Source organism: Apostichopus japonicus, chromosome 15 (assembly GCF_037975245.1).
Source record: "Apostichopus japonicus isolate 1M-3 chromosome 15, ASM3797524v1, whole genome shotgun sequence".
In the NCBI taxonomy this organism is placed as follows: domain Eukaryota; kingdom Metazoa; phylum Echinodermata; class Holothuroidea; order Aspidochirotida; family Stichopodidae; genus Apostichopus; species Apostichopus japonicus.
Window position 1 is genome coordinate 19,641,475 of NC_092575.1, and position 27,654 is coordinate 19,669,128.

Genomic DNA, 27,654 nt, shown 5'->3' on the forward strand with positions numbered 1-27,654 from the left:
GCCAGAAATACTTTAGGAGAGGCCCGGCCCGTCACTAGTTACCCCCTGGTTCCCCCTCTATTGCTAATTTTGGTTGGTCTTTAAGGGATAACAGTAGAGCGGGGGGGGGGAGGGGGCAAGATTTTTTCAAGTCGACACTTGTGCATTATGTATAGAGTAAACGATGGATAGTGCCATGATGATAATGTATGGGCTAACACCATTTTCCTCGCCACCAATATTCAGCAGGGGGATCCCCCCCCCACCTCGAGGCCTTTTTTGATAGTGACCGATCCATCGAAAGGGACAGAGTCGTCGGGGAAATGCTATATTTTCCATAGATTCACATTGGTTAATTAGTTGTTGTTCAGCCTAAGGAGTTCCCCTTATCGATAAAACAAAGATAAACCATGTATTTGTATTTACCATATGACCAGATTTTTTTTTAAGAAATGAACATTTTCCATTCAAATTTTTTTGTCGCTTCATGTCAAATTGATCATTAAATAGGGGGAAAAACTTTAAAGGGCATGACGTTACGATATACTATACTAGCATGGATCGTCTATGTGTTTATAGCACAAGTAACCGAGACAGGTAACAACACGATATACATTAGTAAGTAGAGTATTGTGATATTTATTCATTTCTCTGGCTAAATCACCTCTATTTCACTCCTTTGTTTATCCATGAGCATATCAATACAGTACATTTACATGTACCAAGGAAAGTCACAACTTTTTAGTAAAATATCAGCACAGCAGGAGATAACATGTAGTTATGACTGAAACCGGAAGTAATGAATAATGATACAATTGTTTCAATACATAACCACAGGCCATAACCACATCCTGATTAGCATATTGTATCGTGTACATTGAAAACAAATTGTGACATTTGTTGCATTCATCTGGCAACCGTATAGAGTCAGTAATGTAATAAATGGTAATGGAGCAGGAGTCAAAGTCAGTGTAATGGTTTTTTTAAATAATGTACAAATCATGAATTTACTGACAAACATTCTTATATACATGTTGTAAAGTAAATACATTTGAAATGAATAAAACAATGACAACTAAAGAAAACCTTAAAATGAATCAAAGTTCAAGAAAAAAACAACATCAATAACATATACCAACAGTAGCCTATCACATACTTCTTTATAGGTCTATTAATCAAATTCAAGCCTTCACGAATTGATTATTTATGTTTCAGAAATTGTTTCTTTCCTCTTAGGTATATACTGAAGTCGTCTGAGCTTTAAAAAAAGGAATAAAGAATTGATTTGCATCAACATATTTAACAAAAGAAAGCCTAAAGCCATAATGATGCATGCATACGTGGGTTACTCGCAGTTGCTAAAGAAAATAAATTAAGGACATTATTTATAATTGATATTGTAGAAGTGCCCTTATCATGTATTCCCCCAATTTAAATCATTTGGAAATTTACATACATGAGAGTTACATATTCCTTGAAATTTGAGAGACCAAAATCTGAAAAACAGAGAGTATACTTACATTTGAAATGTTGCATATTGTAGTCGTGTATTTGTCATATAATAAACACATATACACCGTGCTGCTCACGGAATAGACGCATAAGTCACTGACGCATATGAAATAAGTAAGTTATATTTAGAAAGTTAATTCTTTTGAAAGATACATTTTAGTCTGCTTCATGCCATATAATAGTGTAACATTGCAAGAATAAGATATTTAATTAAGAAGCACAGAAAAAAAATGAACATCCTCCATATATGCTACACCACTAAGAGGTTCTTAGAATACCACCCATCCAATTGCAGCCTGCATTAACCCATCCTGTGATCATCTCTCGGGCACCAGTCAGACCTTAACCCACCCATCCCTACCCCCCTGCCACTGAGTCGCCCCACCCCATATAGCCACATCTATGAATACAAAATCACCACATCTGCCTTTTATTACCTGTCAATGCATGTAACCGTCCTCGCCCAACATTACCGTCCCGCGCATCTGTCCGATATATCACATTGCTCCACCTATCCGATATCCTACCCCATCCGACATAACTCTACCCCATCCGACATAACCCCACTCCATCCATCACAGACCCACTTCATCCGATATCATCTTCTCACCATATATCGCGGCATATGATATCATCTTTATTACTGCCGCGCTGGTCCCTGCATCCACCACTGCTCATTGAGATAGTGAATGTCTTTGTCTGCGAAGCGCGTCTCCCGATGAAGTGTAAGCAACATAATTCGTGCAATTTGCTGAATTGTTTTTCACGTTATATCGCACGTTCTCGTGATTTCCAGCTACGATTGCTACCTTACTCTCCCCAACACATTCTTCTTGCATCGCAGTTAAATAATCTCGAAAATATCTCAAATCCTTTTCAAATTCTGGTCCATACTCATCCACCATTTGCCAAAAGGTTTCATTAAAGTGTGTATATAGCATCATGTCCGCTTTATTCAGTTCTTGTATTTGTTCTCTGCTGCTGGAATCAGCCTGTAGAGGATTTGGTTGTTCACGCATCTTAAGGTACAAAATATCCTCAAACTTCCAACAAAGTAGACGTTTTAAAAGGATCAACGATTCATCGAAATATTCTGTAATTAAAACTAAACTGAAAAGTTTTGAATACTCCTCAATCTTCTTCTGTACATACGCCGTATTTTGTAAATGAGTATACTCGGAGGAATATTCTATGTCTCTTATTTGCTGGTTGCAAATACTTGTAGCAGACGATCCGAGTTTGTTTCGAAACTTCAAAAATGCTTTCACTGGATCGGGTTCCAAGTGGAGAAACTTCTTCACCTTGTTAACATGATGAAAATATTGAAATGAGGATAACCATTGGTCGACGGGATGACGTAATATTGTTATGTAAGATGTGGATGGATTCATTAGTTGGCGAAGTTCTTTCCAGTCTGGTCGCATGTGAACGTTTGTGATGTTAAACTGGTATCTTTTGTAATCTCCAACAGCTACTCCAATGGGAGGTAAGAGGCTCTTTAGCGGCATACCTTTCAATCTACGAAACACGTGTCCTGCAGACGACTTGTTGCTTAAGATGAAAGACAGGTTATTTGACACACCGTATCTGTTCAAGATATTACGCAAAGTAGTACTACCTGTTTTGTGTGTCTTAAGAAAGGCTATGTTTCCATTCGGTTGACAAATTGAGACGTTGCCCCTATGTGGAACATTCAGCCATGATCTGTCGAGGCTCTGGGGGCTTGTGTAACTAAATTATATGAAGAAAAAAAACAGAGAGAAATTTCTTTCTAAGTTGTATGTCTGTGTGAAATGTGGTATAGCAACTTAAAGAGGACGTCTAGACGATCGTGTGGGGCGGGCAGGGGGAAGAGACGGGAGTGCGGAATTGGGTTTGGATATTCTCCTTAACCGGTCGGTGAAATGAATTGCATTTTAGTAGAAGAAAACCGTACAACCATTCTACATAATCTTTCCAAAATCGATCATATTTGCAAACATCCCATTCGATTTCTACCCAGTCTGAACCATGCTTGCCCATAAATAAAACATATAAGAAGCCCTTCATGTAAGTCCATGGGGGAGGGGTACGTTCTGTAAAGGAACCAGTGGTGTTGGAGGGGGCGGGAAGGTCGGATGATTTTCCATCATTCGGTCAGGCTCAGCAAAACTCTCTTTTAACTCATATTGCTTGCTGAAGTGCATCTTTACAACCACTTTGAGATTTTAAATTTACGTCTAACAAGAGGAGCGCAACCAACGCCCACCTTTGGAATAAAACCATGTCTGCTTCGACTTCCATGAAGTTAACACCATTCCATGCGTCCTGTGGAAATCCCATCGGCTATATCAGATTCAGTTTATCCACCTCAATGAATCCAACATGCCCACGTGAGGCATCTGCAAACATGACCAAGTTGGAAGATTAACTTAAAATTCCTATATACTCGTTATCCCCTCAAACCAATATTGAATGTGCATTTGCTGTCTTATGTGACTGAAAGCATGCAAACATCAACATTTCTGGTTAGATCAATCAGGGAGTTGTTCCCTGGATAAGCAGGTCCACCCCTCCACTGACAAGCAGAATATTACAACAACAAACAAATCCCTGTGTACAGCATATAAACATATGGCATGTACATATGCGGTACAACCACAACAAATATTTATTGTTTGAAAAGTTGCCAAACATTTGACAACCTCAGAACCCCTCAGCCTTACCAAAATTTCTCAAAGGAGACCTTTCCCTAAGAACTCTTCCCTGATAAACAATATCTCAAACACCTTCTCTCATTCTCACCACCCCCCCTCCCCAAACCCTGCCCACCCTAAAATGGTGTCTAACATATCAGGAAAAGGGATACATACATTCCAAAGCTACAAATTACTTACTTGAATATTTGTCTGATGTCTTTTTCATAGGTAAAGAAATTTGGCGTGTACTTTGACGTCATCTCAGAATTTAAGGCAAACAACAATGAAAATGACACAATGAGGACACCAATGGCGACATTAACTTCTCTCTGTTGGAAAGAACAAACACAGAGACTCACTTTAATGTGCAGGGTATACGTGTTACTATGCGTCTCACTGTCACGTGTTTGAAATTGATATTATTGTATGTAGATACTGGCTAGTGGTGGGCGAAGTTGTTATTGGTGGGTGAAATATTGAAGGGGGGGGGGGATTGGGGAGGTTAGAAGAGTACACCGTAGACAAGGGCAACTTTGGGCTTCAATGGTATATATTCAATGGTATTTATACAACACCTAATTATATTCCGGCCATTTGATTGGTCAATTGCACGTCGATTGCATGCAAAATCCGCTCTATTGCACTCTATAAAATAGAACCATGTGTTATACTTTTTTGATAGCACTTTTTTCAATGGTAAGAGAGCAGAGAAACCTGTCTGTTCAAAACAATCTGTTGCATGAGTGCATTTTACATCCAATTATTTCCAAATTTGAAGGTGTTGTATAAAACAAATAATGAATGGTTTCCATTCGTGCAATAGTGCAAATATTTCATTTGTTGAAAGATGTAATTTGTTCCATTCCATCTTTCAACTAATGAAATATTTGCACTATTGCACTCATAACCATTCATTATTTGTATAATATTCAATGGTATCAATGATGTTAAGGTAAACTTCTGCTTTATAGGTACTACAATGAACAGCAGCCCATGTACACTTGTGTAACGTGGAATAGGGAAGGAGTTGGTTAATGGCATCGAGCAGCACTACGAAACGCTGTTTCTATAATGAAATTAGTAGAAATCTCTTGGTTTTTATCCAAATTCAAGTTTATTATTCCTTGCATGGTACCAACGTGGCACATATATGGTATCTGCGTGGACATGGACTTTAAAAAAATAAAAGAAAGTAAAAAAAACTCACTCTCATGTTGTAAGATTATAGTGACTAGTTCTTCGACAAAACTTTGGATTGACTCCTCTTCGAATGTTGCTACTCCTGTGAAAACAACAGTTAAACACAAAACAAAGACCGTTACACAGTGCCGAACAAGAAGAGGTGGGCTGAGGGGGGGGGGGGGGTGATTCCAAGATCTCGCGTGCTTTGTTTTTTGTGAAGTTAAAGCAAACTAGAGATTCAATGATAAGTAGGAATATCAAAAAGTGTGGGATTGGGAGGTACCAAAACAGAGTTTTATTTTTTTATGCTACGTTGTCCCAGAAATTTCCCCAAGATTTCAATTATTGATCCCAAGTTTCGTTATTTTCCTCTGAGTTTTACTTCGAATATCACTTTTTCTTCTCTATTTCAACTTACCTGTAAGACCAAAATTTCTGAAGGTTAATCTAAACATTTTCAACTTTTTGTAGACATTTTTCTTGACTTCTTTCAAACAAAAACAAATAGTTTCGACATCATTCATCTCAAAATTTTGAATATTCCACGTTTTCAAAATTTCGTTTATATTTTGCAACTTTCGACATTTTCTTTGCCCTGGAAATTTCAACAAGTACGGTACATTTCGAAATTTGGACTCGTTCCTAAATATTCAGATATTACGACTTTTTGTATCAACATTTCGACTTTGAATATCTCAATGCTTTTGATTTTTTTTAGTTCCGTTATGTCCCCAATCTCCGAATGCAATATATGATGAATATGGAGATACAGCGCGAGGCATACTCGGGCAATCATGGAGCGGGAAATTAGTAAATATACATGTAGGAGAGAACCAGGATTCATACACATATTAACACAGATAGCGGTTGCAAACTTATTGGGAGGCTTGAGGCCAAAGATATTAAAAGACAACAAGCCAAGTCTCTTTAACTCTAACTCCTACAACTGATCTTAATGGGATTCATATTAATATAATATTAATGATTAACGATTAATGATTAACGTCATTATCGTTTCTGGAAGATTTCCAAGTAGGTTATGCGGAAATCAACTCACATTCTCGGAATGTCACACGTCACGTGTTTAACTCCGAGACGCAAGTCGCTCCTTAAGGTCACTTGTTGGCTTTCGGAAGTATCGCCAATCGTGCAGCTTACTCCTCGAACTGGAAATGAATGTCGTAACCCTTTTACCCGTAACAAAGGTTGGGGCGGAATAAATTACCCAGCTCCCGGCTCCGCCGTCACGGCAGAGTTTCCTAACGCACTTACGCCCCCCCCCCCCCCGCCCACGAAACAAATAGTTAGATTATCCACCACGTTTAAGGGGTGTTAATTATCTGAAGTGATCCTTATAAATTCTTTTACACTAAACCGATGATGGCAGTTTTGATTCCTTGTCGGAGGCAAACGGTATCTATGCGATTGCGTGTGTGCGTGTGTGTGTGTATGTGACACTTGCTTGTAAACACTGTAACTCAAAAATTGAATAGTGTATTAACTTCATATTTGGTATGTGAATCCGTCTTATAAAGTACAAGAAGCCTTGTGTTTTTGTGAAGTTCAATGGTCATTTGGAGTCAGCAGAGTTCAAAGTTTAAAAATTTGTGAACACGATCACTCAAAAAGTATATATTTGTTGAACTTCATAGATGGTATGCATATTCAGCGTGCTGAGTGCAAGAACCCTATTGAAATTGGTGAAGGTCATAGGTCATTTGCGGTCAACATTTAAGTGGAAGTGTGAAAATTTTGTAAACACGATATCACAAGACTATACATCTTTCTTGAACTTCATACTTAGTATGTTGATCCAGCTTGGTGGAGTGCAAGATTCCTATTGAAACGGGTAGAGGTCAACGGTCAAATGAGGTCAACAGGCATGCTCAAAGTCTGAAAACCTTTTAAACATGGTAACTCAAAAGTAAAAGCCTCAATTGATCTGTGAATTCTCAAATGGTATGATTTTCTTTTGATGAAAATAGTTCAAATTAGGTCAAATTTCAGCTCAGTTTAGTTCTGTGAATGGGCTCTATAGGGCTTCATCGAAACATACTTTGGCATACAGGTAATGAAATCTGCTTCAGAAATCATACCGCACTCACAAAACGACATGTAAAAACTGCTGTGTAAGACAAGTCAGGTAAAACTAGAACACGTGTTAGCTAAACGTCAGCTTACTGAAATTACATAACCTCTGAGTTTCAACAGCTACTATACACTCTTAAAACAACCTGGTGAAAATTTTTATGGTCAACAATATGCTAACATTATCCAGGATAATGTCTACATTAGTTAACATAATCCTTGTTACGCCTGGTTAATCTAGTGCGGTAAACCTGATCATAACATAACTCATGGTGAACTAATTAAAATAGATTATTAGCATATTGCAATCCTCGCCTCTGATTGGTCGAAAGCGCCCCTACATACCATTCTCGACCCCTGACCAATACCCATAGCTCCGCCACTGCAAATAACCATCTAATTATGGCAGATGACGAAGTCAAATTCATTCTAGATCAATAGGGTATGAGTTACCCTAAATGAGTGTTTGTTTAAAGGGTAAAGGTGAAATACCGGGATCATGTCTATTTCGTCATTTCTGTTATACAGTCAGTTCCCACGTTATTGTAAGTATAACCTAACGTTAGCCCTTACGTTGTCAGGCTAGGTTAGGCCAAATCTTTTCTTGATGTGGAATTTATATACTGTAGCATGGACTTCGTACTTTTTGGTGAAATTAGATCTTCCTGTCGGTTGTCATGGTGAAATCGTGTATTTCTTAGGGGTGTCCGAACTTCGCAGTGTTCCGAGCTTCGCAATACTGACTATACTAACTATGAGATATAGAATAGCCTAGCTAAATTATTAAGTACCTTCAGGACTACACCTAAGAAAGTGTATGCATACAGTGTGTCATACCCTTACTCAGCAAGACCTAGACCTTCGCTAAATCACAGGCGCTTCTACTTCTACCGAATGTGAGTTATTGTGGTTTATGGTAACTTCTGAGTGCACACCTAACGAAAGCCACAAATATTTCCCCACAATTTTTTTACGCTTGGGTCAGCACACTTTAGACCCTGTAGCTTGCCTTCGCTTTTAAAAAGACTAGGCCTTTATAAGCTAAACAGTGCATATGTTAAGACCACATGTTCGGGGAAATGGCTATAGGCTACTAGTAATTGACGACATTGAAAGAAGGAAACCATAGCTGTTGCATGTGATGCATTTATTGTAGTGGCCTAGACTAACCTAGTGTAAATTTTACCCAGGCTAGGCTATAGCAATTAAGCTATATTAGGTTATAGGTATTGATAATGTGAAATTTATTGAGAATAATGATAATTATATACTATTAATTTATAAAACCATGAAACTTGTTTATAGTTAACCTTAATCTAGACTTTACTTCAAATCTGAATTGGCCAACTTGCTTTAGGGTAGGGGGGGGGGGTACTGGTGTGTCAAGCTCTAACAGGTTTTGGCTGAAATGTAAGTTAATTAGTCTAAGCCTATCCATGCGATGATATAGGTATAGTCTAGCCCTAGTCACATGTAAGTTTTATCCACATGAGAAATGTAAAATGAAACACTACATTACTAGGTCACAGCTTTGCACTCCTTACACTCCTTACAATATAAAACAAACATGAATATGAATTGTTGGATTATTACATCTCATGCTGTTCTTATACTACGATTATACTCCCCAAAAGTAGGTTTCGGAGCATTGTAAGTTAGGCAGATTATATTTCCCTTTTAGGCACAGCAGATCATGAAATTGGTGTAAATATCAATAAACTGAACTGCTCATGGCATGATTTTCTGAACATTAAAAAAGGGACACATTTACAGTTTTCATTGAAGATGTCACTGCCCTATCATACATCTATTCAAAGAGGAATGTTTACAATAGTACATATATATATAAACTGGTAAGTATTTAAACATGGTAGAAAACTCAAATAAAGACCTTTGGAATAAATTTTTAAATGAAGATCTTTGGAATTAAGTTTTACTTTTAAAATATTTTCTAACAAATGTGACCAGCTTCTGTTAGGTGCAGTAATAAATAGGCCCTAACTCTTTTCTGTAGTTATATATGTGTCATTTTGTTTTGGCAGAAAAAGAACATTTGTCCCAAGAGGAGCTTACAGCCATGGCAGAGTACAGTACATAAAACACAACCTTGAGCCTTGCATACCATTGCAAACTACATGAACAAACTGCTGGCTGCAGGTTACTTAGTCCTGGGGGGGGGGGGGGGGTAAGCACTGTTCAATGTAATGCAACTGAATACTGTCAAGCAGTAAAATATCTCCATACCTAAATACTGATATGCTTAACTACAGAAGATTTGCCATTCAAATTTATATACCATTTTCATATAAAAGAAGGAAAAGGTGAACATGTTCGTTTATTTTGCTGCAATGTTCATCCTGCGTACACTGGGCTGACCCTCTCTTTCTGGAAAGGCTCGAAAACGATTACAGAAATCATTTATCAATACCAGAGAATTCCCGCAACCCTTCATGATTAATCATGAACAGTGTCATACACATAAACTGTCTATAACCCTTCACTCATTGTTTTTACCAAGATTTGGAATTTAACACGTCTTTAGAAATGTTGCGTCCGCTCAGAAAACCTTGCATCCCTACAGACCTCGATGAAAACATGCAGTTTAAAGTACCTCTACAGGAACGCACAATACTTAGTTATATATCCCCTGACAATCATTTGCTTGTGCACAAAACAAAAATCAAATGATGAAAGCTGTAACTAGTATACAACAACAAAAATATTGTCGAATTCTGAAGCGCGAAGCTTGCCGTGGACTAGTTACCATATAGTTACAAACAACACCGGTCCCTTTGTGTTCATTGAAAACTTTAAATGCAAGAATGCCTCCAGACATTGATATTGGGGCCAATTAGCCAAGAAAATCACAAAAACAATTAGAAACCGCAATTGACTATTTTAGCAGGAATGTCTATATAATGGAATTGTTGTTAACAAAGTACTTGCGATGATTGATATGATTTATTTGTTTTCAAATATATTGGGCAAATATTCAGTAAATTTAGTGCACACGATGTGTGCGAAGTACCACGTCAGGCAATAACTCCAGTACAATTTTTTGGTGCTTTCATTGTACAACCAAACAATCCTTAAAACTGTCTTAAATGAGCACTGGCTATGAGAGAACCTACAGCTCCGCACAAGTAGAGCAAGGAAAACAGTTTTTGGTACAACAAAGACATGCTTCATTTTGCCTAATATTAAACTACTACTCATGCCATCAAGTTAAACGTTCCACACAAAAATTAGTTGCAAGGCTATTGATACCATGTTCTAGTTACTGGAACCATTGCAGTAACTATATTGTCTTACTTCCATACACTTCCTCCTTTTAAAGCGTTGATTTGTATTGATTTATCTTCGCAAAAGATTGGTCACTTACTCTCCGCCAAGTGTGGAAGCATAACTTGAAGCCACTGCTGAAGTCTTCAAATTTATATTACAGGAATTTTCTTGAGATAGTGAAATTCAGTTAAATTAAATTGCATGTATCTTCGAAATTTCAAACAGAATAGCCAAATCTGGGGACTGTACAACATTTAATTGTACATTATTCTAAGCCTATCCTACAGTCTATATCGTAGATGGCAAGTCCCTGATTTCTAGTTTATGTCTCTGTGGTGTATATGAGTCTTACATGTCTTAATTTGTTTCATCTGTTTAAGTCAATGTAAGTACAGCTAACCTGTGTGTTCATGGCATTGCATCATAATTACAGATAGAGCAAGACTTTGATTATTTGCAACAAAGGTGTAAGAGCTCTCTTGATCAGAAATGGATGCTTTGGCACAACAGATAATCACTATGCGGATCATGTGTATTCCGCATGGCCAAGCCTACTGATTACCTTCCACAGTATAAATGTTCATCATCAAAAAGTTTGGTAGCAGTGCGCGCCTAGCAGGCAGCCTCTCAACATCTCTTCTTTCTCTGTCATATCTTGCTTTTTCTAATAAATCATTCTGTTCAAGTTCTGAACCAGTGGATAAGTTACCTATCAGGACTCTGGTGGGAAATGTCTGTGCTTATTGGATCTTCAGTGTTTTTTTTTGTAACTTTGTGAAATAAATATAACTTGTTGTGCTTTCTTCAACACATGTTTTGCTGTACTTCCCTTCCACCGTGGATCTTTTTTAAGCTTGTGCAGCCAACCTTGACTAAGCCAAGTGACTTTTAATCTTAGTTTTCTTTTCACCAGAAGTGTACTGTACAATAGCTCTGTTCACTGGACAATGGGAGTATTGATTTTCGTAATCCTCCTCTGTGGAGTTCTAGGGAATAGCCAGTGTAATGCTGTACAGGATGTTAAAGCAACCTATAACAGAGACCAACTGCTTGAACTTAACACTGCCAAAAATGACAGCAACATATGTTTACTTGTGTTTAATTTGGACTTCAGTATTGCAGTATTGCATTTCTTATAGAAATTCATCGTATAAATATTTGAGGAATTCATATAACTATTTTGTGAATGTTCATTTACTCAAAATTCAAAAGTAAGGAGGCACAAATAAACTTTCAGTAACATTAATTATGTTGTTTTATAATTTATGTTTTGCCTTTCCATAATTTGATGCATTGCAACTTTAATCGAGGATAAGGTGGTATAGCCAATAGAATTAAAAAGAAAAGTTGTGATTTAACCAGGAATAAGGTGGCAAATTCTTTGATATTAACCAGGGTAGTAGTCACATTAATCAGGAAACGTTTAATGTAACCAGGAAAGAGGTGGAACGTTCTATGATATGAACCAGGATAGTATTGGCACCAGCCAGGAAATGTTGGTCAATTTAAGCAGTAAAGAGGTGGAATACGTTTGATAATAACCAGGATGGTAGTCACATCAACCAGAAAATGTTGGTTAATTTAACCAGGAATGAGGTGAAATACCCATAGATATTAACCAGAATAGTAATAAAATCTAACCAGGAAATTTAACCAGGATTTCCTGAATATTTCTACCAGGATTTTGTTTACATACCATTTACCAGGATACCTGGTGAAAACAGCCAGAATATGGGGGATGGCATATAAACGCAACTCCTGGTGAACTTTCACCGGGTTGTTTTTAGAGTGGTATACCTAGCTTGTGTTTAAATCTCTTTTCTTACATAACGTAGGTAAAATAGAACCATCTTTGCGGTATATTAAACAACTAAGATATATTGCGACTATACTGGGAATCGGTAAAATGCCTTACTTATTAAGTGATGTAAAAGTACAAGGGCTGCGTGGCTCATATCCATGCGGCGACAACCAGAGAAGCAAGTAGTTGACTAATACGAACGATGGAAATTTCATGGAAACGAACACTCACAGAGTGGGGTCTTGAAGACTGTCACATTTGACACCCGATACACACAGAGAACACTGTAACTACCGTACATCTTTTAAGTTTTCTACCACAATAAAAACTGGATCGTGCTTTAAATCAGTAGCAATGTGCTATTATGATTACAGTAAGAACTGAGGATAAGTGTAATGCCAACAAATCTAGTTTGATGCATTTTACTGTAAACCTTATTGAACATTGCTACCGATTTAAAAAAAAAATACATAAGCATGATCCAGTTTTTACTGTCCGGGTACAAAACTTTAAGACTTACAGTAGTTTATGTAATCTCTGTGTGAATCGGTTGCATTTGAAGTTTTGAATTACTGTCTAACAGTGAAAACGCTACATATTTTGAAAACGGTGTACAAATATGACTATACTTATGGAACCAGACTGCAAAACTGCAGTGCGGTTTCGATAATGCAACATGAATAAACTTATATGAATGTGACACACTATAGGCTTTATAGGTATAGCCAGGATGCACAAGAAACTTCAATTTAAGTAGCACAGCAAAAAGCATTGGCAGCTAATGACCGAGATGGAAACTTTTCTTGTATTTAGCATACAGACTGATCTCTACCTAGGACAACATATTCTTCTAACCAATGTGGTACACCTATTAAGGCCTGGTCACACTACAGCGATATTTTATCGGAATACGGTCCGATTTTTTCGATTTTAGGCCGAAGAGTGAGGTTTGTGGTAGTGAATGTAATGAATGCAGTGGAATATTCGAATACCTACTTCAAATCTGAGGGGTTCTAGAACTGACTACATTCTGAAGTGACGTCACATCGAAAAACGATAAAAATCGGAAGAGAAATCGGATTGCTATCCGATAAAAGGAAACGGAGTCAATATCAAAAGTAAGGAGAGGGCTATTCCACATCGGAATGGCTCAACAGATAGCAAATCAGGTCCTTTATCACTGTGGCTAGAAGACCCGAACGGAAAACAGGCTGTTTCGATTCCTCCGGGAAAATCGGATAGTATTCCGATAAAAAATCGGTATAGTGTGACCGGGCCTTAAGCCGTATACATTAAGCAGGCGCCGGGCGATTTTTATTTTACCTCCTGGTTCCCAAGATTTTGCGTCTGGTTTGACTCTAAACCATCTAACTAGGCGACAGTTAATTTTCGTAATCGGCACCTGGTCATTTCCCCAACGTTACTACATCCGAACCTGAAGTTTAAAGTTGGCACTGAATCTCGACAACTGCGATATACGATGTACATGCAAAATTGGTTCAATGAAATATAGCTATCGGTATAACTAACACCATGCTTTACAATGGAAGGAGATACGACTGAGCTAAATGTTCTTTTTCAATTTCCATTGTTGCTATTATCCTCGCGGAAGTCGTGTGTACAGTCTATTGCGAGTTTGGACGTGTGCGTGTGGCTCGCAATATCCTGATATGTAGATATATTGTGGATATTATCCTCCTTTTGCGCCGATTGATCGCATTAATTGTTGAGTGATGTAAGCATATCAGATTGTATTATGGTGCGAACTTCGAGGTGCTTTTATCTGTGATGATGAAATCAATTTGTACAATGTTATAGTAGAAACATATAATTAAATACATATAGACAAGTATATGAAACCTTACATACATCTGGTAAGTAACACATGCAAGGTTTCTTTCTTAGCGTAAAAGCTAACTGTAAACCCATACCCAACTCAACATACACAGCAACAACCACAGCATCCTGAGTAGGCATTTTTTCAAAGCACAAACATGTTTGCAAAGGCTTAATTAGTACAGGCAAGCACTTGGGTATATTTCATAACCAGACAGCAAAGCTGCAGTGTGGTTTCGATGATGCTATATGAACACTCTTATATGAATGTTGACACACTAGACTTTAGGGTATAGCCAGGATGAATAACACACTTCAGTCTAAGTAGTGCAAAAACAAGAGGTCTAAGAGGTTGTTCCTTACGAAGTGTTACTTTGTTTGCTCACTTCTTTGAACACAAATATGTCGTTGACAGTTTCGAATATCGCTTGTCAAAACTCACTCGGCACTGTGATTGCTCTTCAAGTCTCCATAGTACAGATATAAAACATCAATACTGTCTGTGAACAAAGGTTACGCACTGGGGCAGATACATGGTGCTACGTAATTGCACATTGGATAACTATATTTCTGTGCAGTGTAAAATTTAAACTTATTTCACCACAAGTAAGTGTTGAACGAAGTAAAACATGTCGCAGAATCATAAATAAGCAGATTGGCCTATTGTAGTGTTCCAAACAATTAAAAATAAATCATCTGCAAAAATACCTACGAAGATAGCTTAAGTTATGTTACATTAGGGCTCCTCAATAACTAGGCATGTACTATACAGTAGCTAGGCGTGCGAGACTCCCAAGACTCTACAGTAATTCATTGATACTTTGAACCTATACTCAGTTGATTAGGGCGACTTCGTACATATTTTCCCAATTATTTACCTTGTCTTAATGTCTGCAGATTGGTGTGCGAAAAATATCGCTATAACCCAGTTACACTAAAGAACTCATATCGATCTTTACACAATGAAAATCTAAGGTTGAAAGAGCATCATTCTTCAACTCGCAACTGGTATTGAGTGAATTTCTTTGCAAAAAATCACAGCAGCAATAACAACAAACTTGTCTCAAGACTACTTAAATTGTTGTATATTTTGCAAACTATTACTGATGGCATGTAGGGAATGTCTTAAGAAATCATTCAGATGTCTGTCCACCTTATTGTTAGAATTCTGACAAACTTTTTTGAAAATGCTTATCGTTAGAAGTCTACCTGCATATACTCTACTGTGCAGGGATTGCGTGCGCATTTAACCAAGCTGTCGTGATATCGGCAGTTGATCTTTTTTTGATTGGTTGAGAAATTAATGTATGCACACATTGTTTTTTATGAATGCCTTTAAAACGCATTTACGTTCTTCGTAAGCTCAATCCGCTCGGTCTAATACATATTTATTTTAGAATTTATGTGATAGTTTCCGCTGTATGTTTGTTTCTCATGAAGTTTGTGAAAAATCTCCGCACATGAAATATTCCCGTACATAATGCACGTGCAGATAGCAAACCATTTTACACAGTAAATTCGCATTGAGATCAGTTATTGATGGAAATCTAACTAAACGGCGCCTAGCCATTTCCCAACGTAACTACATCCAAACCTGAAGTTTTTATTTGGCCCTGAATCTCGACAGAAGAACGACGGAAAACTTCAACAACGGAAGCAAATATATACTACCGATGATTCAGTGATATCGTTCGTTCCAATAGCAACGTTGTGTGTACAAATAGTATCGTTTTGCACACTATGTATGTAGCGAAAGTATGCTGCGAAGCGACACACTGAAGGCTATGGATGACTAGTGACCCCAAATGACCTTTTACCTCCACAAGAAACAATAGGCTTCTTGTACTTAACGTTTCACAACTGCATACTAAATATAAGATTGGTCCAAGATTCCCTTCTTGAGATATCGTGTTTACAAGGTTTTCACAATTTGACCCCTGTTGACCCCAAATGACATTTGACCTCTATAAAAAGACAATAGGCTTTTCTACTCAATGTGGTACCCCTACACACAAACTATGAGATTGCACCAAGCTCCCCTTATTGAGATATCGTGTTTACAAAGTTTTCACAATTTGACCCCTGGTGACCCCAAGTGACCTTTGACGTCCCCAGTAAACAATAGACTTCTTCTTCTCAATGTGGTATTCCTACACACCAAATATGACGTTGGTCCAAGCTTCCCTTCTTGAGATATCGTGTTTACAAGCAAGGCGTCACACACATACACACTCTTCCGCCTGCAAAGGTTACGCGGTAACAAAGGTTACGATTATCATCGAAACCAATAATACCCAGACACAAGAAAGCACCCAATAAATAGTGCTTTGTTAAGCCTGATAACAATCGTTATAGCTGACATTGACCACTTTCATCCTTGTTTGTGGAACTATTGCTTTGACTACATGCGTTTGTATAATAAGTCTGAAATCTGATACGTTTAAGGAAGGTTATCATTTCTTTGGTTGTAATCCTGAGCTTAAACTTTTTCAATCTTTTTATTCATTTAGAGTATCATAAGAATGCTGCAATTCATCTTCTCCCTGTTAATTTCTCTGGATGAAGAAAATGTTATTGAGGAAGAGTGTCCAGTGTGGAGGCATGCTCTACTCTCTTTAATGTGGCACGTTGGTTTAAAAGCCAAGCTAGGCCCTCACTGATATGCTATGATAGATTGATGACAATTTAATGTGGTTAAGAATAAGTTTCTTGGAAAAAAATAAACCAAAGATTTGTTTTCCAAATTAACTTACTTAAGGCACGAACCACACTGCAAGGAGTTCATGGGAAGCACCCTTGCTACAGCTGATAGATTGTCTCAAGTTGTGAGGCCACTTTATTATTTGCAGAATTCACTGGAAGTTCACTCGAAGTGTTACAACAAGCTTCTTACAGTATTCATGGGTATTATTGCCAATCATTTGCCAGAGGGTAAATTGACACTGATTGCTTCTAACTTAAAGGTTTGAATGTCTTCGGGCGTAATATCTGCATTACCTGTTTCCTTTCAGTGCATATGTCCAATGAAATGGGATGGAATATTGATGTACCAAATAGGAATATATTTCTTTCAAGTTTTGTATGATGATATTGAATGAACCTCCACAAATGACATATTGGTCCAGAACCTGTCTGTTAAGAGGAATGTATGTGCCTCCTGTTACATTGCACATAACCATTCATGATTAATTACCATTTTAACTCCCCCACAAAACATAACCTCCAATATACTCCATACAAGAGGAATCTTAATTGCATGTTAGTTGTGTCTGGTTGGAGGGGGATGGGGGTGGGAGGTTGGCTTCATCAAATGAACAATTGTGAGACTTTAGGGGCAAATTATATCCGTACATTTACATTGGCTAACATAGTACCTACACTGTAAAAAAAAAAAACAATCGTAAAGGTTTGTCTTGATTTGGATTATTGTTTACAGAGGGACTGGATTTTCTCAGTTAAGATCACATTACGATTTTTCTAAAACCAACGTAGAGCGCAAGGTTTCCTCGTTTGTACGGGTAAGAAAGTAGAACATTAGTTGGATGTACGGGTAAGAAAGTAGAACATTAGTTGGATGAACGAAATCTATCAGAACGCTTTCTTACTGAATACACGGATAACGTTTGACCAGGATATCCGCATAGTAACTCTTACTCTGTCTAAGAGGTCATGCTGAGTCTGCAAGCTTTGTTTGTTTTGACAAAAGCGCACATATACGATTCTGTGTTTGTTTCTGTTTCTGTTAATTCATTTCATTTCATGCCATTTCATTTATTTCGTCTATACATAAGAACAATAGAACAAAGTGGTATAGTATAAATAGGACACTAGAAAAACAATAGTAGTTTATCGAGCTAGCGACCAAAAATAACAAAAAAACAAAGAAAGAAGGTAACAATTAAGAGTAGAGAAAAATTAACATGAGATAATTAAATACTCGTTATCTCGGGTATCACAGCAGTGCTATAGTAACAATGCGTGGACAATCTTATTTCCTTAAGACTAGGGCTCTCTTTAACGGCCAAAGTTTACGTATTCCAGCCTCTTTTATAGTCCTAGGATAGAAACTATACTGAAAAGCACGATGATTATGTGGAATTTTAGTATAGCGGACACGCCTCCCTGGTTTCAAGAAGGGATTAGTCTCGTTTGAGACTGCAACTAGGCCATTCATAATTTGATAAAAAAAATATGAGTCTGGCCCTTTCCTTCTTTCTATGAGGGTTCCCATTTCAAAGTCTTTAAGAACTCAGCGACTCTGGATTGCCTACGAAAATCACGAGTTACAAAACGTGCTGCCTTCCTTTGATTTTTTTTTCTATTTTATCTTGGTCTGAGATAATATAAGGGTCCCAAATCTGAGCTGCATATTCAAGAGTAGACCGACACATAGACATATAGACCAATTCACGTAATTCTGGTGGGCAAGAGCGCAAATTCCTATTCAGGAAGCCTAGGGTTCTGCTGGTCTTAGTGCATATATTATCAATATGTGTAGAGAAAGATAAATTCTCACTAAACAGGATACCAAGATAAGGTTGCGCAGTGACGCACTCTGGGTTGTGTGTGACAAGAAACTATTGATCCAACAGGAGAGATCTCCCAGAAATCCATAATGGCCGATCTTGACCAGCAATTTACGATGAGAAACTACATCAATTACCTTAGAACAATCAAAAATATTTGTATCAACCTGGGTATTCTTATCATAATAGTGATCTAAATCTGAAAGAGTCATGAGAAACTGAGTAGTACAAGAACGACCTCTTCTAAAACCATGTTGTAGGTCTGTTAAAATGGCATGATTGTCCAAATGATCCATTATGTGTTTCACCACTATGTGTTCTAACAACTTCGAACAGACACTGAGAGACTGGACGGTGATCGGAGTTTTAAAAAGGAGAAAATTATTAGAGACTAATTTTGTCAGTTTCAAACACACTCTCCAAGTTACACTTGTACTAAAGCAGGCCACCCCCCCCCCACCACATATATGGTGCTTGTTCCATGTGTTTGTTATCGTTAGTGATACATATGCAATACGTATACTGTACATTGTTAAATTGTCATTGATTATCTTTGCATGGAATGATTTGTTTGGTTTTAATAAATATTTCTTAATTCTTACTTTAAAATCAAGTTGTGTATCATTTTCAGCCTCACAGCTTTTACTATTCATTGTTATTATTCTGTTCATCAATCGTAAAACACATCTGATCTGTTGCTGTTTTTTTTTCTTAAGGCAGAGAATTCCATCATACACATAATTTTCAACGCAAATATATGTACTGTGTAAATAGTACTCTAAATAGATAATTGGAAGATAATCTCGAAATTCTCAATAAGGAAGACTAAAACTGAATCCGTTGACGGTAACTCTAAAAGCGGCAATATTCCAGGAAACATTTGCGTTTGTTAAGGAGAAAACACCTTCGGTTACAGCAACTCAATAATGATGAAACACGCAAAACAGGATAAACGTTTAACCAAGATACGGTTAACATCTCATGGTTTAATCTGAGGAAACGTGACTTTTCGTTGCAGCAACTTTAAACCATTTTCCAGTAAACGTTTACGATTTTATTTTACAGTGTAACTATATTGTCAGTTTTACTCTAGAAGGGCATCAGTTTGGAGCATTACCTGGCAAACATATACATTCATCGTGCACAGCCGTATACGTATATAATAGGATGGAATAAAGGTCTCTCTACAACAAGTTTTCGTGGCAAACACAAATCAACAAAAGTTGTTAAGTCAAACCATGGAGCTATAAACGAGATAATAGCTCCATGGTCAAACATCTCTCCCACAAACACTTTACCTGCACTGAGGCGTATCAATATTAGTGCATTGGTGCGTGCTAAGTTTTACAAACGTGTGGTATAGGCGCACAAAAATAAGGTAGTTTAGATCATTGTGAAGTCACTGGTATGGATACAGTGTGATGTACAAAGTAATTTTTTGTAAACTTCAGGTCATGGTTATATATAGTCAGGTTCAGTTAATCACTGAAGTGTCAAACATTATATATTCCAGTAAAACATTGCATGTGATATGAAAAGTTACGTTCAAGTTGTCCAATCAAAGTTGATGTTACTGGATATATGCAGTTTAAAGGAATCATACTTCCATCCAATGATTAACATGTTCCCTGTAATGATTTTTACTTTTTCTTTTCATTGATATTATTATACTTAAATTCTCCAAGCATGTTCATCCATTGCATTGTTGAGGGTATATGCACTTCATCACATGTTGTACTTCTAGTTGTTTTAGTGATATGCAAGCTTCTTTAATCATATGATACGTGATTGCGGACTGTAAAGTTCGGCATGCTCACAATCATGATCTTTCCATGTTCTTCCGTTGTTTGGAAAATGCTTTCATGCTTTTATTCAAAGTTTAAAAATTCAATCAAGGTTTTTGATACATAACCTCAACTTTGAACTGTTTTATAGACAACGACTTTAAATCTTCTTTTGTTAATGGAATTATCCACTTTAGAACAAAACATTGTGATATATACATATAGACTAGACATGTCATTGGACATGTCCATAATTTAGCTCTTCACATCAGCCCCACAGATAGATAGATGCTGTGATACAACCATGGCAGTTGAATTTCTGATATAGAGAATTCCTCTTAATTGTGCATTTTCAGCTTTATTTTTAATACTATTCAGAACAGCCTATTCAAAAGAAACTCTTAAAATGCTGTATCAAACACCTGGATGAAGATATTTCACATGGCTGATTCTTAATAAATGTCTCATCTCAGCAAATACAAGAACTGTTCTTTCTATCTTTATTTCTCTGTGTGTTAAGTGTCGGATTTTTTTTAAGGTTAAACAAGCTGTGCAGTAAATACCTAAATAATTATTAATATCGTTTACATCTCTGTTGTGTAAATGATCGTTACTCGTACATAAGGTATCCTGTACACATTTTATTTTAGGTAAGAGAAATACGTCATTCCGAAGTAACTTACATTATACAGATTGTTTGTAGCAATCACTATATTCCTATCCCAGTTACATGTAAACGTTTACTTATATCTGTGGTTAGGTAACATTTTCTAAGAAGTTTTGGATTTCTTATGTTACTTTGTGGTTAAGTAATATTTTACTTAACCAGTTTATTTTGTTTTGAGAGAGTACTTTTGCGTTAAACGGGCACTTAAACCTCCTATAAATTTTCTCCCGCTGAGCTGGCAAGGGGTCAAGAGGTTTTCTCAAATGGTGGAAAACTTGGTCATTTCAAAATTCAATACTGTAAAATCGTTATCAGTGAATGATCTGTTATCAGTTGATGTCCATAAGGGATTTCTACAAATCCATTCTGGTTCTCACTTAATTCTTTGTTCAAATTTAGCTCACTTGTTCTAACATTGGCCAGATAGTATTAATTTGAATTTTGAGCAAATTTTATGGCAAGGAATCACAAAGCTGACTGGCTTTCTGGCCCCCCCTCAAACCCACCCCCACCCCCGCGGATTAGTCCGAATAGTTGATTTTAATTGCTTATTAAGTACATTGTATGCACTCAATGAAATACACGTACTTTTCAATTGATAGAAGAAAAGAAAAAACAATAAAGAAATGCATAATGCAAATTCTTCATCACAATTCATTGTTAACATAATTTGACACATGCACCTATTAGAATTATCGTTACCTCGTACAGTTTTGTGTCGTTTCTGAGGAGGCTCACTTAGTGTTCTATATGCTATATGCACACTAAATTGTCATGGTAAAATAAAATTGGATGTTCGAAGGATCATTTCTCCAAGCCTTAAAGTGTAAGAAATACGTAATAGTCAAATATGATTAATTCACACCGCCTTTATAGCGACTAACTTCCTTTCCGAAAGTTTGATAGTTTAAATAGGATGCAAGTGGGTATTTTATATTAAGCTTATTCTCATAAAGTATAAGATATTATCAGCAAACAGTGGATGTTGATAAGATTTCAGGGCAACTATAGTCATTCTTAAATCCTAGTAGTTATTAGTAATTCAAATGTTCCATAAATGTCTTTTTTCTTTCTTTTTTTGTCTGAATATCGTTGGATGTCTTGTTTCAAATTATCCTACACGCTCTTACCTCTATTATTTTAGAGAGGATTAATGCTAACAAAATTCTTCTTCTTGTGTTTCTGTAAGTTCATGTTTAAGAGCCAAACTCTGATTTGTTTTGACATTTTTAACAATTATTATTTTGCGCATACTTTGCATGTAAATTTTAGACTGCAGAAACTGGAATTCAGTCATCCATATAATAACTTATATGTTTTTTTTAAAAAATATTTTATACTCGCATAAACTATAGACTGATGATGAAATGGTTAACACGGTGTTTCTATACGTACCACGTCAAATTTGATCATTCCTTCCTCCAAATTAGTTCCTATATGCCACTTTCCCAACTTGTTTTCTATATGACCCCTTGTATCTTTGCTCAAAAGGCAATGTTGCAACTCCAAGGCGAACAAAATCAACAGAGAACGCAGAAAAGACAGACTAGTACAAGTCTTCACGTCTTGCTTGGATGTTAACATAGCGATAAGTAATATCCAAAATGGCGACACAGTGATAAATCGGCTTGGTATGTACTATGTATTGGCTATACAACATGCTAACTCGGGTCACACTTTCGTGATGACGTCATAATATTGAAATCAGTTCTTAATTCACTTTTATTACTATCTTTCCTGCTAATCCGATTAATCCATAAAAGGTAAATGATAAGGGACTTGAACATCGTCAGAAAAAAATCTCTGATCACCTGTAAACGAGAGAAGGATCAGTATGAACCGCGGTGTATTAATCTACAAACATCACAAAGTGGGTCATAATACTATAACATCCTTTACATTTAGTTTAATTAAAGTACCTCCTTTCTGTCTATTTACACATGTCAAATTATCCATGAATAAAGTATAACCTGTCAAATGGTCTGAAATAGTACATCCCTTAATCAAACTTGTTAATTTTTCTATACGGTTTATAGGCCTGTATGCATAAATACTGTAGCCTTGACTATGGACCAATGCCGGCGTAATTATACCCTTTATAATGTGTATTAGTAACCGCTACTTTAGTAAGTGTTGTGGTTCTTTTAATGATTTACTCAAGACGCCATTTTGAGAGCGTGTCGATCTAACTTTATGAATGGTCGGGTTTCTTTTAATGCGGCCATAGATTTTATAATAGTAACACAATTAACTTAGTTACTGTTTGCCTAAAAGCACTGTTCATTCGATGTGTTGTTCAGTATCTCCACACTCACGCCACGGCCATATTGTTGAATATTGTTTGTTTCTCTTTCATTACGTGCTTGTTGTTGTTGTTGTTGTTATTTTGCATTGCGGTATTAGCATACAGTTGGTATCACCTAGGTAATTTGTTTAATCAAACAAGCCCATTTATACTTGCAAGAAAGCTTATGACTTAAAGTCTTTGCAAGCCTATACAAGAAAATATATTTTTTTTTTACAACGGACGTCTTACCTTTCTAGTCGTTCTTCGAAGGAACATGCAAGTAAAATCAACACAATGAACAGGGAACGATTTCAATTTGTCCTGCTAATTAGCAATGAACTTTGAAATCTACAGCCTTCAAGGTAAATATTTGAAGTCCGAACAGGAGGGGTTAAACAAACACTTCGTTGATGTTCAACACTGAACACAACATGTTTGACACATATTCTTTAGACCATAGGCAACGGTAACACTTGCTATCCGATTTATGAGCACGATCCAGTTCTTACCGCTGTGTGGTACAACACTTTTAAGACATACAGTATAGTTACTGTTATCTATGCGTGAATCAGGTGCCCGTAGTCCGCGCCCATTATAATACCAGCAAGAATCGTACAATATTTTATTGTGGCGCAATTCTTTATTATTAACATTAATATAACGGTAAATTTGTTAACTGTTTGAAATTTTTGACGACTCTGTTTTATTTGGCTATCAGCGTCCATATTGTGGGCGTTGTGGTCTAAGGATTACAGGTTCGAACCCTGGCCAGATCATTGCGTTGTGTCCTTGTGCAAGGCACTTTATCTTCATTGCCTCTCTTCACCCAGTTGTATAAATGGGGACTTACTTGCGAGGTGACTTGTAAATATAGTTGCGTGCGCCGGTTTTTGGCTTCACCCTATGGGAAGTCCCCCAGGGGACACTTGGTTGTGGTGCACTGTGGTGCCCCAGGAGAGATTGTTTCAATTGTGCACACGTTGTTGTGTAGGTGTGACCAGTATCAATGACCAGGGTTAAGTACAGCGCGGCGAGACTTTATTGTAAGTTGCGCTATATAAGAAATGTTAATCCAGCGCTTCTGAGCAGCTTTTTTTTTAACTGGATAAAAGCGCTTTATAAATTCTTATATTATTGTTATTATTATTATTATTATTATTATTACTATTACTATTACTATTATTATTATTATTATTTTTATTATTATTATATGCAGACATAGCGCATGTTTGGATAGGTGTGAAAAAATATGTAATTGTCTTTTACTATCGGATTCAAAAGTAAACTTACTCCGGAAGAATCGCAGATTTTCGAATATATGTTTCATTTCGAATTCTTGTTTACACTACAATACACTTGAAAATTCAAGTCATATTTGTTTAACCAAAATTCTTTGCAAGGATCCAAAGATTATTCGGTTGACCAACCAACAGAGCACTTTCAAAAGTGATGTCAACAATGCATGAATGAAGAAAGTGTTACCAGGCATGAATGTACCACTGTAGAACAATCACTGCACCTCCTCAAGTTCCTTTCTATTAAGGAAGTATGTGCGCGCACGCGCGTCTGAGGTGGGTGTTGTATGTTTGCGCTTCAATTATATTTGTTTTCTATTTCCTAACACATCCAAGCAGAGATTTCGTGACAGATGGCAGCAATTCAGAAAGCTACTGCTATATGCTTAGCTATTTGTTGGGAGATTACTGATGAAATATGAAAATTGAAATACCAATGTCATCGCGCTTGCAAAACATCAAGTATTCACTCTGTTCGATCCCGGGATGGGATTATTCATGAGTATTGGCCAACAATTAATCAAGGGGTACGAACTGTTTTAAATTGAGAAATGCTTTTATTCGGTTTTTGGAAAAGATGTTCAAAGTTGTGAATTCCTGTTGAGTTGTCTGTATTTATTGAGACTTTAACAGAATAGCCGAACCGTTAACTGGGGGTGGGGGGGGGGGGGTGGGGCGGGGGTGAGGGGAACAACTTACGTTCCTGGCAGAGAACTGTTTAAAAGGTAGAAAACACAGAACTGGGGATGGTTGGGCGAATGGCGAACGTCATTGATAAATGATATGTAATTAAGATCTTATAGTTGTTTACAGTATCACTACATCAAATGATAAACTACATACTATATAATTGACTATTTAGAGAGTTGATATATAGCCTCAAAATGGCATACGGATACACCGATGTGGCTGAATCACAGCACATATATGGCAAGCCAAATAATGAGATATTCCAGGTGTTTCGTCATCGTTTGAAAAACCTAAAGTATCGCCTGAAAATCCACGTATATCGGTCGAAAGTCAAGGGTTTATCACAGATAAACCTGGATTATAGGTTCAATCCTTGATTTTCGAGCTGGATTGTCGACCGATAATCCGAGATTATCGAATTATGTATATGCTAGGTTTGTCGGTCGAAAAATCATGTATTATACCTACTGATAATCAAAGTTTTACGTGATATTACTGGTTTTACAACCGATAATCCAGGTATCTCGACCAATAATCAAAGGTTTTCCATTGATAATCCAAGTTTATCGGTTAGGCCTATATTCCATGTTTTTTCGAGCGATCATAATCAAGCTTTATCGCTGAAAAAAACCCCATGGATTTTCGGTTGATAAACCTGGATTATCGTGTGGAAAAGTTGGATTACCGGTCAATATTCCAGGTTTTCAGAAACGATTCAAAATGTAATTCATAAGATATCAACTTTAAATATTATTTACGAACCCTACCCCCCGCCCCCCGCCCCCTTCACAAAAAAATGTAACCTTTAGAACAGAAGTGATGTATCTTTTCAAAGATTGTTTTTGGCAAAATTCAAATAGAAACCTTATCCACGTAGCCGGCTAGACTGGTCCCGCCGTGGTCAGATTGAGGAAGGGAAATCTTCTAAATATGCTAACGTAACCAGTGAAGCCAACGGAGCTAGCTAACGATGGACTTGGACTTTTTTCAAACAGCAACAGGTTGTCAAAAGAATCCTGTACAAAATGCCGATACCCGAAACTTCTCGGGACAACGTAGCCAGAGTTACCAGTGGAACCACACCGCTAGCTAACGTTGAATTTAGAATATTTTTCAAACACCAAATATTTTTCAAATGAATCCTGTAAAAAATGTCAATTCTTGAAATTTAATTCTCCATGGCAACGTGTATAGCCAGCGGAGCTAGCTCAGATTTTTTTGTCAAAAAAAAGAAGAAGACGAAGAAAAAGAAGAAGAAGAAGAAGAAGCTGGAAACGATGTATGTTTAGTCGTTCTCAAGAGCAATTTTGTCAAAGAGTGATTTGCTAGCCTAGACTGACAGGGACAACGAAGTCACCGTTTCCTAAGGCGTTGTTCGCGAGTTGCATGCCAGGTTTTCTGCAATTACTCCAATCAGAACAACTTCAATGTTATTGATATGACTAAGAAGAAAACGTTGCTCATACCCGGTTTGTGGTGTTGTCCATATTTTCACCGGAGGAAGTCATATTTGTCCATCTAAGAAACTCTCTCTCTGTACCGGTGATGTGTTGTTGTATATATCACCTCTCCCGTGTCCGGTACTATCTAAAGTATAAGCCTATTTCGACCAACCGCGTCTCGTCAATGTTTCACTCAGTGCATCATCGATCACATTCCTAGTTACAAGAAGCCTAGAAGAAGCTTAGTAAATACTAATTGACTGGAGTTTGACAATAGGATTACGGTATCGAACGATGCAAACATATACTGACTACTGTATACGGCGGTATAGCAATGAATATGTACGTTACAACCAGGACCTGTAGAAAAGTCCCATAAACAAAAAAAAAAAAAGGCGTGAAAATATTTGCAGGTATTCTGTGCAGTAGTTTATAGTTTATACAGCGTGCGTGTGTAGTATATGTATGTGAGTATGTCAAATGTATATAGGCTACTATCAGAAAACTGCAGCGGGAAAGCAATGCAAATAAAAAGATACGGCCGCTGTGTCTTCTTGGTGAATAAGACGGGTAGGAAAGAGACACATAAATTTCCAAACGCA

General features: G+C 37.1%; 1 protein-coding gene across 4 annotated transcripts; it reads right to left on the minus strand.

Annotated features, from left to right (window-relative positions):
* Positions 1-957: 957 nt before the first annotated feature.
* Positions 958-27,368, minus strand: LOC139980463 (galactosylceramide sulfotransferase-like). 4 transcript variants are annotated; one of them, XM_071992072.1, is made up of 4 exons: positions 27,077-27,368; positions 5,377-5,451; positions 4,368-4,498; positions 958-3,222 (listed from the first exon to the last, which is right to left on the minus strand). In XM_071992072.1, exons 2-4 carry the CDS (start codon positions 5,380-5,382, stop codon positions 2,166-2,168), a joined length of 1,194 nt encoding a protein of 397 aa, XP_071848173.1. In that variant the 5' UTR covers positions 5,383-5,451; positions 27,077-27,368; the 3' UTR covers positions 958-2,165. The 4 variants fall into 4 exon arrangements, with proteins under 4 accessions (XP_071848173.1, XP_071848175.1, XP_071848176.1 ...); XM_071992074.1 differs by lacking the exon at positions 27,077-27,368 and adding an exon at positions 23,875-24,021; XM_071992075.1 differs by lacking the exon at positions 27,077-27,368 and adding an exon at positions 22,734-22,942.
* Positions 27,369-27,654: the final 286 nt, after the last annotated feature.

Bases quoted from the DNA above. Each gene is read 5' to 3' on its own strand.
- LOC139980463 (XM_071992072.1), bottom strand. The intron at 3,223-4,367 runs GTAAGTAATTTG...CATATAATTTAG, and splicing joins GACATCAGACAAATATTCAA to TTACACAAGCCCCCAGAGCC.